The sequence below is a fragment of the Lutjanus erythropterus genome, chromosome 8, assembly GCF_056507025.1.
Source record: "Lutjanus erythropterus isolate fLutEry1 chromosome 8, fLutEry1.hap2, whole genome shotgun sequence".
In the NCBI taxonomy this organism is placed as follows: Eukaryota; Metazoa; Chordata; class Actinopteri; order Lutjaniformes; family Lutjanidae; genus Lutjanus; species Lutjanus erythropterus.
This window is the reverse complement of record NC_139324.1, coordinates 20,723,658-20,738,587: the sequence shown is the minus strand read 5'-3', so window position 1 is coordinate 20,738,587 and position 14,930 is coordinate 20,723,658. Positions and strand designations below refer to the sequence as shown.

General features: G+C 40.3%; 1 protein-coding gene across 1 annotated transcript; it reads right to left on the bottom strand.

Annotated features, from left to right (window-relative positions):
• Window positions 1-313: 313 nt before the first annotated feature.
• tmtc4 (transmembrane O-mannosyltransferase targeting cadherins 4) lies at window positions 314-13,411 on the bottom strand. The gene is made up of 18 exons (XM_084724868.1): window positions 12,958-13,411; window positions 12,641-12,844; window positions 10,802-10,917; window positions 10,146-10,362; window positions 8,198-8,285; window positions 7,906-8,006; window positions 7,533-7,625; window positions 7,162-7,323; window positions 6,027-6,229; window positions 5,531-5,705; window positions 4,988-5,119; window positions 4,766-4,845; window positions 4,553-4,660; window positions 4,286-4,427; window positions 3,440-3,554; window positions 1,818-1,930; window positions 1,598-1,667; window positions 314-581 (listed from the first exon to the last, which is right to left on the bottom strand). Exons 2-18 carry the CDS (start codon window positions 12,800-12,802, stop codon window positions 433-435), a joined length of 2,226 nt encoding a protein of 741 aa, XP_084580994.1. The 5' UTR covers window positions 12,803-12,844; window positions 12,958-13,411; the 3' UTR covers window positions 314-432.
• Window positions 13,412-14,930: the final 1,519 nt, after the last annotated feature.

Below are 14,930 nucleotides of genomic sequence, written 5' to 3'. Positions count from 1 at the left end.
CAACACGGGGTCAGAGATGAAAAGAGGATGGGGTTCACCGTGGATCAGTTCCACATGGCCTTCAAATGGAACAACAAAACAGCACAGTGTGGACAACCATGTAACCAGCTCAGGCATCCATCACACCTGTTCCAGACACATCTCACACTCACAAAATCAAATAAGATACTTGGTACACAAGCAGTGTGCAAGCAGTGCTTGAAAAAGTCTCTAATCATAGTTAAAGCCAGAAATTGACAAACTGCAACTATGCAACATATTGCTTTACCCTTCAGAGGTTTACCCACCAAACAAACAAAACTAGAGCCTGATACACAGATCATGGTCTTTATTTCCAAATGGTACAAAGCTGGAATTAGTGACATAAAATAATACCGAGTGGAAGAATGGAAAAATTTGTTTTAAAACAGGGAGGGGTCCCAGTGGGCTCCCTCAGGGTGTGTGGCGTTTAAGCTGGTCCAGTTTGCGTAGCAGCATGTTATAGTTGTCTCTGGTCCCAGGAGCCTCGGGGTCCAACGTTAGAGACAGCTCATAATGTTTCTTTGCCAGCTCCAGCTTTCCCCAGCGATGATACAGCACAGCTGAGGAAAAAACAGAAACGCTGTTCAAGCTGAGAAGCAGCAGCCATTCTAATTCTATTCATTTACTGCATTCAATACAGGTCATGTAGCTTCTGTATTATGCTGTAATATTGCTTCTGCTTAGGGATGGGTGATATGGCTTACAGATAATATCTTGATATTTTAGGCTATTCCGCAATATGCAATATATAATTTCACCTCCACATTTTCTCTAAAATAAACTACCCTCAATTCTCAAATAGTGCAAACATATGATTTTCTGTGACGCACTGCTGGATGATATGGACATTTGTGCTTTGACAAAATATTAACACAAAGGGATTTCTGATAAACAGCTACCAATAATGTGGATATTAGGGTTATAAGATATGGTAAAAAAATATATTGTGATTATTTTGACAGAGATATACTTAGTGGGATTAGTGGATATGATGATTTGTGTATCACAATTTTCATTTTTATTGAAAAGAAATCAGTATGATGAAGATATGACATTTGTTGTTGGGCTCTATACCAAACAAACATGTTTTCTTGCATCTGGATAACATGATTTGTAGGCCAGGATATCTCTGCAGCACTACAGTATTTCATTGTTATACTGTTATGTCACATTTATCAAAAAGTTGTAGCTTCTGCATTCTGGATATTTTACTTGACCATATTGTGACTTCAATAATATTTTGATTCATTGTGAAACTCCAGTGGATATAATGATTAAGTGGGTAAAAGCAAATAATAGAACTAGAACAGTCTGGTAATTTAAGAAAATCATATCACTTTACTGTAATGTGGCCTTTAAAACCAGGAAAAGACAACACTTATTCCACATCACAATATAATGATATCAAAAATCCAAGATGATATCTAGTTTCATATCATGATTTTAATATAATATCAATACATACCCCAGCACTACTTCTGCTTGCACGCACAATTATTGCTTTAGCTTTTGAGAGTCTAGAATCTCTCATCATCTCTGTGAAATATGTGATACAACCAAAGTTGCAGTAGCTTACCTAAATTGCCATGGCAACTAGCAGCATTTGGGTTGATCCTGAGAGCATGGAGGAAGAAGCCCTCTGACTCCTGAGGACAAAACAATAAAAACACTGAATTTTAGAAGAACGTACCACTCTTGACCCATAGCTGACACACAGGAGCTCGTAAGGAATGAAATCATCAACATGGATGAAAAATAATATTCTGAGATCAGATGTTTACACTATGCTAGCTGACCTTGTATTTCTGTAATTTCCCCAGGACGTTAGCCAATGAAAACATGATGGTGTGGTCGTTGGGGAGGAGCCTCAGAGCCTCTCTGCCGATCAGCTCTGCTTGACCCAAGTTACCTCGAAGACAGAACAAACAAGTACGGAAAATGTCAGACATTAATTTCTTGTGAAATATACACCACACAGACAGGTTGACACATGCTCACGTGTATTTTAAGTGCAATCTAGACATCTTAGCCAACATATATGCTTCTAAAACTATGTATTAACATTCATACGTGATTAAGACCATAAATCCAGACACACAATTGTAATAACAGCTGATACAGAGAGAATCTGACTGCTTGCTTTATTGTCAGCAGTGTCTAGGGCAGAGTTTTTCCCTCTCCACACATGGAGGAGCGGTTTAGTCTCCTAATTAAGGTTGAACACAAGGCCCACTGGGTTATTGATCTCTGTCACAGACCCATCTGATGTCTGGCCAGAAATGGAGAAAGAGAAAGACAGAGACAGACAGACAGTCAGTCGGAGAGACAGACAGACAATAACAGTCATGTCCTGAGTCATGGCCTGTGCCCTTCAGACACAGCTTGCCCACATGTGACTACATGTGCGACTGTGTCTGAGCGCATCTGCCTGAGTCTACACTGATTCTGCCTTTTGTTTGTGTAATGATCAAAACAAAAGAGGGAGGGTGAACATCAAAGAGAAAAGAATATTCCCAATTCCTTGCTATTTGAAAATGACACCTATTGTTCTTCTTTTCTCTCCTTTTTTTGTTTGGTGGGGTAGCTGGGGAGAGGGGTAGAATTATTTCTGTCAGATTTGGGGAACAAATGCGGTGGGGGAACTCTGAGGGGGCGCTGTTCTGGCTGTGCTTGCCCATGTTTGATCAGGAACATACTGGGCCCTGATTGGACAGTTCCAGTGCCCTCCTGGGAGACTCCGCCCCCGCGGGAGCAGCTTCTGACAAAACGGCTCGAGCTTTTGGAAATCAGAGCATTCTCCACACGGCAGGGAAGAGTGCCTTCAAAACTCACAACACAAAGCTTTAATACATAAATTTCAAGCATTACTGATTCCTGCTCTTCCGGTCTAATCTTGTTGGCCATTTAGATTTCCTGCCTTTCCAAAATAACAACGCTGTGTTTCTTGGCTGTTAATGCTGGAACAAGCTGCAGCCAGAACACAGAGTTCTTTGAAAGTAAAGTGACTCATATATTCAACTAAATTCACAAATGGATCAAGCTTATTAGTATTTTAACTGAGATTATGATGTTTATTATGACTCTGATTAGATGTTTATTCTTATTATCATTATTATTAAATACATTTAAATATTTCTGATGTAAATAAATTCTTTTTATTATGATTCTGTTTAGCTGTTTATTATTAATATTATTTTTACAAATTACAATATTTCTGATGTAAACAAAACTTTCGCAGCATGAAAAACTAAATGTAGTTGTTGTCTAATAATTTCTGTATATTATCATATACATTCAATGCATATTGGAATTTCCAGCCATGAGGTGTGATTTGTTTTATTTAAATTACTTGCACTTGGTTTTATGTGCTGTGTGTACAGTATCTGTGTGTATGTGTGTGTGTGCAATTTGTTGATACCAGTGTTGTCCAGCAGAATGACCATGTTGTTCCAAGCCAGGCTGTGGTCAGGTTTTAGCATGGTTGCGTTCCTCCATGCATTCAGTGCATCCACATGTCTGTTCTGGTCAGCGTACTATCATTACAAGAAGGCAATACTGTTAGAAAACTCCCCCTTCACCAAGTATAGCACAAAATATAATATGGGATTATACCATTTTTAATTTGGTTTAAATTTTTTAGGATCTTAGTTGTAGAACAGGCCTAAAATAAAAACACATTTATATACTTTCTTCCCATTTTATAGACGATCAGAAGGCCAGACTGAGGTTGTAAAAGGGCTGGATTCACCCCATGGACCACCGACTGAAGAGGCTTGTTATAAAGCAACACTAGAGCTGAACAATTGATCAAAATGTCTTCGAAATTACAATATGGCCCACTAAAATTTACAACTCACAGGAGGAGCAATATTTATTTAAGGTGAAATGTGCCAAAATACCATTTTAATTTAAATACTGTTGTGCCACAGAGAGGTCCTGGCGTACACTTCATGTTCTACAGACTTAAGAAAACATTTTTTGATAGAGATCCCCACAGAAATAATCATATAATAATTTAAGTATATTATTCAATGAAAATGAGAAAAAATACAGAAAAATTATCATTCCCTCTGATACTGCAAATCATTTCACAACTGCCATATCAGTCCACCTAATCCCACTTATGTTTTTTCAAATTCATTCAGCTGTAAACAACACCATCCCAAAATTGGACATAGCCCTTATTTCTGTTTATTAAAACATGCAGCCTTTATATTTCCAAAAGCAGCAGCTGCTAAACAGTGTTAACACCCTGGAGTCTCACCAAGCGTCCTAAGTTATAGTAGCAGTCGGGGTATTTTTTCCGGAAGCGGATGGCATTCCAATAGCTCTGCTCTGCTTCCTCAAACTTCTGCAGGCTGTTCTGAACTATACCCAGATTCATCCAAGCTGCAGCAAAGTCAGGCCTGCACAGATTTAAAAAAGTATGAAGCAATCAGTAGGGTGATATTTGATGTTTGATGCTGGAATCGGTGAAATAAAATGGTTGTCTTGGTGCAATGAGGGGTGTTTTCCTGTGTGGGCGACATACTGAATAGAAACAGCTTTAGACAGGAGCTGCTCTGCCTCGATCAGTTCATTTCTCTCCTTTAGGATATTCCCCAGGTTGTTCATGGCATGGACATAGGTAGGATGCAACCTGAAAACCCCAGAAAACTGCAGTTAACACATATATACACATAAACTGCCATAATTCAACTAGCAAGCAGCAGATTGGATTGCTGATGCTTGTTAGAAGACATACCTGACTGCCTCTCTGTAATATCCAATAGCAGCAGTGGTGTTTCCTCTGTCTGCCAGGTTCTTACCTACATTATAATGGACCTGAGGAATCAGTCATCAGCACATTAGACATCAAACCGTGACTTCAATTGCTTGGCTCCAATTTATTTTCACGTGCGGACAAACATTTTACTGACACATGCTGCATAACTGCAGGTGTAACACAAGAAGCACAGTTATCTACCTTGGCATTGAGCGGACAGACCGACAGGGCACTGGAGAAGAGGCTTTGCTCTGACCGCCACTGGTGACTGCGGAGAGCACAGCGAGCTACATACACACACAGCAGTGCGAGCGTAGACACACACAGCAGCTTCTGGAATGGAAAAGAAGAGGGGGAAAAAAGAAAAAGAAGCCATTTAATGACAATGTACTATAAGTCATATTAACCCTTCATCTTAAAAACAAATTACGTGTGATTCAGCGTTAACACCCTGGAAATGTATCAATGCAACATGTGGACACCTCCTGCTGTTATCATTGCTTTACAGGTGAGTCATTAGTCATTCTTCCTGTCTGACCCTGTTCTACATCACTGAGTTACAGTATCATCAAAGCTGCATAAACAGGTGGTTCAATAAAAGAGTTTAAAACCAGGGCAGTGTGACCTGGTGGTTTACAGAAACAGAAAGGTCACTGGGTTTAATCTTTCCTTAGAAACCGAGGGCTCAACAGTGACTGGGATCTTTTACTGTGGTGTGATCTTCTAGGTATGATTCAGCCTTACCCTGTACTTCGACCAGCGGCCGCAGCAGTGTCCCAAGGAGTAGGCCAGCAGCAGGCAGTAGCCAGCTGAAGACAGGTAGAGGACTCTCTCTGCAATGACGAAGCCCACCCTGAAAAAAATGTTACAGGCCGGCAGAAAAGGGACCACCAGCAGCACCAGACCCAAGGTCAGTGTCCTGTCAGGGAGAGAAACAGGTCACAGAATGCTACAGGATTATATGAATGTGCATGACACTTAAAATTAACAGTCTGATACTGTGTGGTGAAGAAATTTAGGCTGAGAAATGTAGGCTCACTCCAAAAACTACCCTAAACACAGGAAACTTTCACAGTCTGTCTCTAAACCAACAGAGAATTTTAAAACTCAATTGAGACTTGAGGCTCTGGTCACACTGCGGTGGATGTGATACAATTTTCATAATCAAGTGCAAGTCTGGAGAGGCCAACATGTACTTCATCTCATCTACAGTGAGTGCGAGATGGCTGTGCTCGCTTACCTCCTTCTCTGGCTGTCCTGCGAGCATAAGGCTTGGCTTATCAAGCCTATCAGGATGCACCAGAGCAGCAACAGCCACACCATCCTCCAATCAGTGCCTGACTTAATGAGAGGTACACAGCCCATGGACCAATCAAAACACAGCCACCAGGGACACAGCAGCAGCCAGGCATTCAGAGAGTAGTAGTAATTATAGTTCACTATCTGCCAATCAAAGGGGAACAGGAGGGGCACAGAATGGGAGAGAGTGAGGAAAGATGAGGGAAGAAAAGCATTTCAAATTCAGAATCAAAGTCAATCACTGTGTTTAAATTACCTTATGTGGGGCAAAGGTAATTTTAAATGTTTGCATTATTGCATAGATCCTAACATATTTTTAAATGAGACATCTGTAATATATTTACTGTAATAAGTCATAAAATGACCATGATATGTCATCAGAGATTAAGGAAACATGCTAAGTTGAAAAATTGGCTTCTCTGATAACAACACTAAAGCTAGCATGTAACTTGTAACTTTTATCATTGTTTGCCCGTTTCAAATTAACTGAGGTAAAAAATTAATGCCGAATGTTTGGTGAATGAGTTAGTGTCCTTTTATGAGTCATAAGAAATCACTGATAATCTTTTAGAAGGAGCAGATATTTATAACTGTTAAATTTAATAACATGTTATTTGTGTCTGGCAGGCAGCGAGGCAGGCATTCACTTCACTATTTTAAGGATAAAGGGCTTAGCTTTACATCGATAGACAACGGAGAGTTATAAACAGCTGATAAACTTAGTGAAGGACTCGTCCTTGTTGTTGTCAAACTGCACTATTGTGCTCATTTTGCGCTCCTGCAGTGTTCCTGCAGCCTGCCTAATCCTCTCTGAGTCTGGGGAGGAGAGGGCAGAGGAAACAGCTCACTTGAACCATAGATCATATATTAAATAGAATTTCAACCTATTTAATATACAGTCTATGGCTCCAAATTGCTATTTGGATTGCAGTACTCATTTGGCTGCACAACTGGCACATATCACTCCTTCAACATTTTAAGAAAACAGAGATAATTCTGGAATGTTACTATGGCTAACTTAATGTCTAGCTTAATAATGTAACATTAAAGAACCTCCACAACAGAATGTTACTCACTCGAAGAAATATATTTTCTGCAAAAGAGGCAGGGTTGTCTACTTCAGTGAATGCTGGTGGTCCTGTTCCCATGATCCTCCAGCGTGCATAGAGCATCGAAAATCCTCCGAGACCCATGAGAGCCAATCGTGTGAGCAGTCCTGTCCGTAATATCTCACTCACCTGTCAGAAAAACATCACCACTTTGCATTGACAAAGGAAAATCTATGTTTGTTAGTTGCTAGTTACTTGCAAATGCTGTTTCATGAGCACAGCGAACTAAGATTCATATCGCTTTACATGTACGATGTATGTGAAGTGACATTAATCATACAAGGGAGTGCATAATTTATGACAGAAAAGAGGGGGAGGGTATATAAACTGTAACTCACATCGAGTGGATTCTTCCTAAGGAGTAGCCTCTGGCTGAGTTCATACACATTAACATTACAGATCAGGAGGACATCAAAGGCTGCATTCACACCCTGAAGGAAAATACATAGAGAAGGAGGGAGAAATGGCATTTAAAATGCATATGGGTCAGCAACAAAACGGATCTTTAGTTCCTATCACACATATGAAAAACATGAGACTTTCTTCATGTAAGCAAGATGACCAAAAAGAGATTAATTGGTATGTCTTTACAAAGTGTTAAGAAGAGTAGTTATTGCATATCACTGATGTTAAAAACATTGTTCTTACTGGATGTAATGAAATCATCAACTCACAACAAAGAGGCTTTACAAAAAAAAAAAGACTTTGTACCAAGACTGTGATGCCTTGTTCTTTACAGAGCATCGCTGCAGCACACAGCAAGAGGCTGACCACAACCCACTGGACAGAAAACCTGTCATCTCTGTCACTCCCTGGGAACAGAAAGCCAAGACCAAGCCGGTTATGGATAGTTGGGGCTTAAAATGTAGGAGTTCAAACAGACGTATTTAGAAAACAAGCAGCTCCAGAGAGTTTGATGCCAGCATTTATCAGCATAGTCCTTTGTACAGTACAGTATTACAGTGGACATACACTAAGAGTAATACTTGTGTTTGGTGCCTACCTCTGTTGAAAGCCTTGCAGTAGGTGAGGAAAGAGAGCTGGAAGAACAGAGCGCACAAAAGATCCGCTCGACCCACAATACCAGCAACCTTATTATGATGGAGAAGGAAAAGGGAGAAAATGAGCAAGATAATGAATTATGTGATACACTAGGCACAAAAAAAGAGTTAAAAGATTAACCACACATTAAGAAACAGCATTATCATATGCATCCTTCCATAATTTATTGCATTTTGGATTAAATCCTCCCTAACACATTCTGTTTTGCATGGTGCATCCAGTTCCAAATAGAGGCTTATTAAAAGAGGCAGGAAAAATCTCTCATTATCAGCATGGCCTGTTGGTGTTTGTATTTTATACAGTGTGTGGGTACAGTATGGTTGGCATCCTGGGGTTGCCTGCTTTGATACATACAGCAGGCCTAAGCCAACAGTGTGCCTGCCTCCCACCCCCCAAGACCCCCCCAGGTCTCACCCAGTCCTTGACCTGCATGATTAAAGAGAATTGAGAGGGGGAATTGGAGCCTTCCAGCCAGGCTTTACAGCAAACACACATATGCTGGCGGGTCAATAAGCATCCTAACACAGCTAATAGTCAGGCCGTGCCACCACACGCACCTTGGCCCTGCACTCCCTGTTGAGACGGGGCTTTTGTTCTTGGCATGGAACCACTGCATGTTCAGTATTAAAACCTCTGGACTGGTATGTCAAGATGCCATGATGCGCTTCTATAGGAAATCATTTTTGTTAAAAAAAAAAGTTTATTGTTGCCTAAAAATCACAACTAAGTCAATCTCTCAAAGGGCTTTACAGGCCCACGGCAGCAACTGTTCCTGAGCCAGCCCAAGTTCAAAGCAAGAATGGGTGCTAGTATAATTTGTGCATCAGACTATAGAAGGAAAAACAGATAAGCAACTGTTTTTTGCTACGAGTTTAAATACTGTAATATTATTTTACTACAAAAAAAGCTTTTGCTGTATCAAGAGCTCCATGAAAAATGTTTAGCTTTTCATAATTGTTCAGATGCATTGTGGCAACCTTTAATCTAAAGGCCTTTTCACACCAGACGTGTTTTTTTGTGTGTGTGTGTGTGTGTGTGTGTGTGTTTGTGTGTGTGTGTGTGTGTGTGTGTGTGTGTGTGTGCAAATTTCACTGACTGACATTGCAGGTTCTCAGACCAAGATTTGCTTCCTACATTTACACATCTAGGCAAACGAAATCATGTTGCTCACAATGACAGTTTCAAAACATTTAACGTGGCTGATTACTTGTTTCACAGAACTCCATTTTATACGACAAAGGGGAGAAGATGGTGTCTATATTAAGTTTCAACAGTCTATGGAAAACATACTTATTTAAAAAAAGAGAAAAGGGAATGTGTGCATATGGAGGGAAAATCTACTAAGGGGCAGTGACATATTAGACAATGAGAGGTTTCGTCACACTGTACCACACGGAGAAGGTTTCCATAGAGCTTACGAGCCCATCCAAAGCTAAAGAAGTTCTATCTTCAACCGTACCCATCATTCCTCGATGAAAGGAGGATATTTTTTCCCCAAGGTCACACTCACTGCAGTCATGCCAAGTTTAGATTTGTAAGCTGTCTTTGATCCAAAGTTTTTTGCTTTCACTACAAAAAATTCCAAGTGTGAACCTATGACCTGGGTTGTTTTTCTTTTTACTGTATTTGGTAATTGGTGTTTTTGGACACAATTATGTAATTGTGGGTTGTCACAAAAAGAACACAACAAAATTTGGAGCCTGCATTTGCTGTTCATCCACTCCCAGTAGGAATCAGTATGCACCGTACAAATCAAAGTCTCAAGCTCTATGGATAGTTACTGGACTGTTTAGCAGTATTAATGTTACTGTGACAGCCAAGAATGTAAGAATTCCAGTGTATTTAACAGAAATAAAAAATAAAGACTTTTGAACTTGAACTCTACTTACACTTTCTGTGTGGACGGGATGTGCAGCAAAGAAGAGGGCAGCGAGAAGAGAGGTCTTGGGAGCGTGGTTCAGTATCGTACCCTTCTCATCATATGCAAGTCCTCCAATCAGTATAGCAAACACATCAATCATGAGGGCAGATATGACAGCATGGAGGACAATATTCAACACATGGAAGCCAACAGGGTGTAGGCCTCCTGCCAAGAGGTAGTTCAGCCTGCAACAGAAAGAAGGAGAAGTAGGTAATGCTATAGTAGATATAAGAAATACAAGGGTGTATGAGGGAGGTATGAACTATTGTAAAGCCTAATGTGACATACTACCATTGGAGCAGAGTGAAAGAACTAAATCGGATATTGTTTGTTGTAGGTACTGTAACAGAGGAAGTACAGTGGTGGTATCCCATAGGACAAATGTCACATAAATATATTGCATAATGCTTTCATATTCTATCACAAATAACGTGTAAGTGTAATTCATAACAGTGTAATACCTTCTATGTAGGCCATGAACGTTCTATGACCTCAAGAGGTGACTGACTTGAACATCTGAACAGCCTATGGTACAACATATTCTTAAGAAGACCAAAGCAATGGAGTGTATACACCTGACAGCCGGTCAGAAATAAGTATTTTTTAATATATGTATGCCCTTACCTAAATGTAAGGACAGTGAGAGGTCGGTAGGATTTGTGACTAGAGTTGCTACTCAGATTGCTTCCCCAGAAGTCATTGCTCCAGATGTTGTTCAAGGGTGTTGTTGGTCTTAAGTCCTGGAATAGAAACATAAAATTAGACTGATGCCAGTGACATCATTCTGCTGATGCTGCAGAGGCAATGTCACAAAGTGGTTACTTTTTCACAGAACAAGGAGTACAGTAAGGGTTTTGCAATTATGCTAATCTGTTTTGTGTATAAATGTACTAAAAGAGTGTTGTTCATTGAAATTGAATTGTTCATAAGTTTGGTGCGAAGAGAAATTAATGGATCAGTTTGCAACTAATGTGTCATCAACTAGCAAAGAAAGTGTGTTACTGACTCACATCACACAGTAGGCCCTATCTTACACTGGGCGCAAAGCCGTTGCGCTTGTGGTGCAGGTGGCTTTGTTATCGTACACCACTGCAATTGCCATTTTTTCCACGTCTGCATGACATCAAAAAAACTTGCACCTGGTCTGTGCAGGGATGGGCGGGAGGTATGAAAATGAAGGCAAAACAAAGACATGGCTAGGCGTGCTGTGTTATTGTCAGCGCATTGGAGTAAAAATCACTTGCGCTTTGGACCAGCTAAAACCTGGTCAAAGTGCAAAGTTTATGGTGCAATCCATCAGTCTGCACAAGATAGCAACTAGCAACAGGCCTGACCCAGGAAGGAAAAGGTCTGTGTGTTTCTGTCAAAGCCTGATGCTGGCTGAATACCCTTTGGATAACTCCTGCATAATTTTGTGCACGGGTTTTCAAGCCTTAGGAAACACTTTCTGGTTCTGTTTCCTCCACCCACAGCAGTGTTAACAGGACAAGGAGCAAGGATGGGAGGAAGAAATAAGGATGAGGAGAAAGAGGAGAGGAAGGACGAGATGGAGCACAGGCATAATGCTGCACCTCAATCATCATGGATACAGCTTCGCCTGGGTTGGCTCATCTTTCCTCTCTCTCCCCTACTCCACAGCCAGCGGAGCTGCATGATAATGATGATGATAACAATGAATTATACAATATAACATAATTTAAAGATTCATAACCAGTTACATATCTGCATGACTTTTACAGATCATATATTGTATTAGTTTTTACAGGCATAACTGTAAAAGGCAATGTAATAAACTCTTTAAGCCGGCAAAGGTGGATGTGCACACACCTAAATATAATAAATCTATTGTACCTTGCACTTTCACCTTGCGCTTTAGATCAGTGTAAGATTGGTCCCAGAGAGACAGATAGCATGTAGGAAATGAATGGACAGAAGTGTGGATGATAGTCTAAAAACTTTCTCTGGTCATGCAGCATAAAGTGAATGACCTGTACTATACTGCAGACTCTATTATAGTGAAAAACAGACCGATAGAGCCGCTACTGTCCTCTCTCTTTGATCCCTTTCAGTTCACATGCACAACGGTGCATTTAATTTGAACTGGGATGTCGACAATTCAGGTTTCCAATTGAAAATGTTTGCAATATGTATTCAACTTTGGTGTCTGCTGTAGTGTATAACCTTCTCAAATTGTTGTAAATTGTTGTTAATAACTATAGCTACAAGTTATTCTGTCCATTCAAAGTAATACAAAAAACATGAATATCACACACCACTTAGTATGACAGGAGGAGGAGGAGGAGGTCCTATTTCAAATAAAAAATTTTAAAAATGGAAGAAATGAACGTGAACTGGGTCACTGTAATCTCTGTGAACTGAACTTTGAGCTAGCTCTTGTGAAGTGTGAACTGGCACAACACTGATGTTTATGTAGGCATCACACTGGTGGAAAGAGAAAAATACCTTGTTGTTGACAATTGCTTCGGAATCATCAAACACAAACTCCCCGTCATAACTGTTGATGAAGCAGAGGAGTGCCACCAGGGCGACAGTGACCTTGGCCTGGACTGGAGAAAGCTTTGGCAGGGGTATAAGGTGATCCCAATAAACTCCAGACAATGCCATGATGCACCGGGTCTTTGGTCATTCTGTATCATCATCTAATCCCTGATGAGAGGAGGATGTGTGCAGGCAGACGGCCGTTTAGTTAAATGCTACCAAAATGTACACAGTGAGGCTAAATAACATGCACTGTTTTTATACACTGAATGAATTCATACCTCATCTTCTGAAAGACATGTTCTGAGAGGTCACCCTGTCTTGTGTGACTCCCATGTTAGCTTCTTTACCAGCTGGCTAACTAGCAGACGCTAACATTAACTCGCTGAAGGAGCCAACAATCCCACAAGCACAGAAACGTGGTAATTAACTCTGCACTTTGTAACAGAGAGGTGAAATAATTACGCTGTCACTGACACATGACGGTTTAACGTGAAGGATATGTTGGAAGGTAGCAGGCTAATGAAGCGTAACTTTAGCATGTATTATGAACGGCTTATATTCCCATTTCTACAGCAGAAGCACAGTAGTGACTGTATCGGTATTACGCGCTAACCGTTTTAAATATCTTACGTAAAAACTATGAAGATTAAGACAGCCCCGACGACGTGCAGACGGACAACTCGCGGCTGTAAACAAATATACACGCTCGGTCTCCAACACTTCCTGTCCCGCGTCACTGTCACGTGTTCATTTTCAGCCAATAGTTGACATGGTTTACAGGGACGGCGCTACAGTGGAGTTCTGCCAAATGGGGTCCAGTGTGGTTTGTTTCATTCAAAACTTAACATACACTCATAGGGCGTATTATTCACCTTCCTTCACTCTTCAAAGCTGCAGACTGAATAGTATCAGGTTTCTACAGCAACTTTATCCCTCAGATATTGTTTTTTTTACTTTTATTTCTCTCAGGAGTGATTTACAAAGCAGCAGCCTCATACTCTAATGAGTATACAGTAGTTTTATAGCGTAAGTTTTTGCTAATGATGCTTTTTACTAATACTTTCTCCATTCTTAGGTTGGTTTTTTTAATGCATCTTATGTATTTGACTAAATCATTCCCTGCAGTGACAGTGTGTAGCTCGTGTTGTTTTCACCTTGTGAGCCTGTGTGTGTGTGTGCATGTTTGTGTCATCGTGGCAAAATGTGGTCCTAGAGACACCTTTTATGAGATCTAAACAGTTTTGAGTACTTTTCCAGGTGTTTGTGTCTGTGGACTGATTTTGACAACATGGTAGTACCAAATTTGTGCAAGATGCTGTCATCTTACAGGTGTGTGGTTGAGATGAAAATGAAAGATGAGGAGGGGTGTGGTACAAAATTATAGCTCCGAATTATAGGTCCTATATTCTTACACAATATGTTAAATAGTGAAGCTTGTGAGTTTTCATCAAATTCTATTGTAATGGTGACATATTGTTCACCATGGAATAAGAACCTGTTGTAACTTGAGTGTACAGCATGGTTGGTATTCTTCAGTTTGAGTATTTTGCCAGGTGTTTATAGGTCTGTCTGTGGACATATTTTGTCAATGCAACGTAGCGTCACGGTTGTACAAGATGCTGTACAGGTTTGTATCTGAGAAAAGCAATGCAGAGTTGGGTGTTGAACCGCCCCACTACAGGCCCTTGATCCACATTCGTTTTCATGCTGTCTTCCTGACAGTGTCTACGTATTAGGAAAAGTACATTGAAAGACCATTCAAAGTTGGAACTCCTATTTGCCAACTTCATGTCAGAGCAGCTGGCTGATGTCACACAGCAATGGCAGCATCCATGGAAGGCTAAAATAATAAATACTATCATATAGTAAAAATCTGTTCTGCATGTAAACTGATCTCTACATATGTCACCAGTGTTATTCAGTGCTATAAAATAAAAAGTATAATGGCATTTTTTTCCCTGTGTCATTTATGGCTGCACTGCTTAGGGTTCAGTTGAGTAAAAACCTGCCAAAACACTCATCAGTTTGCCAGACTCAGTCATGTGTTTTGCTCACTTTTGGCATAGTGCACCTAGAATGCTTTGAGGTCAGAAGTTTGACATTTCAACAGGGAAATTCAGAACTTCAAAGTTATCTGGTATGCAGCATACATCGTAGATCACTGAATGCCAGTTTCAATCATTCCCCACCACTCTCAGACAGGTAAAATTTTACCTTTTGAGGTTGTCTGTGTGTGATGTTATGGCAAAAT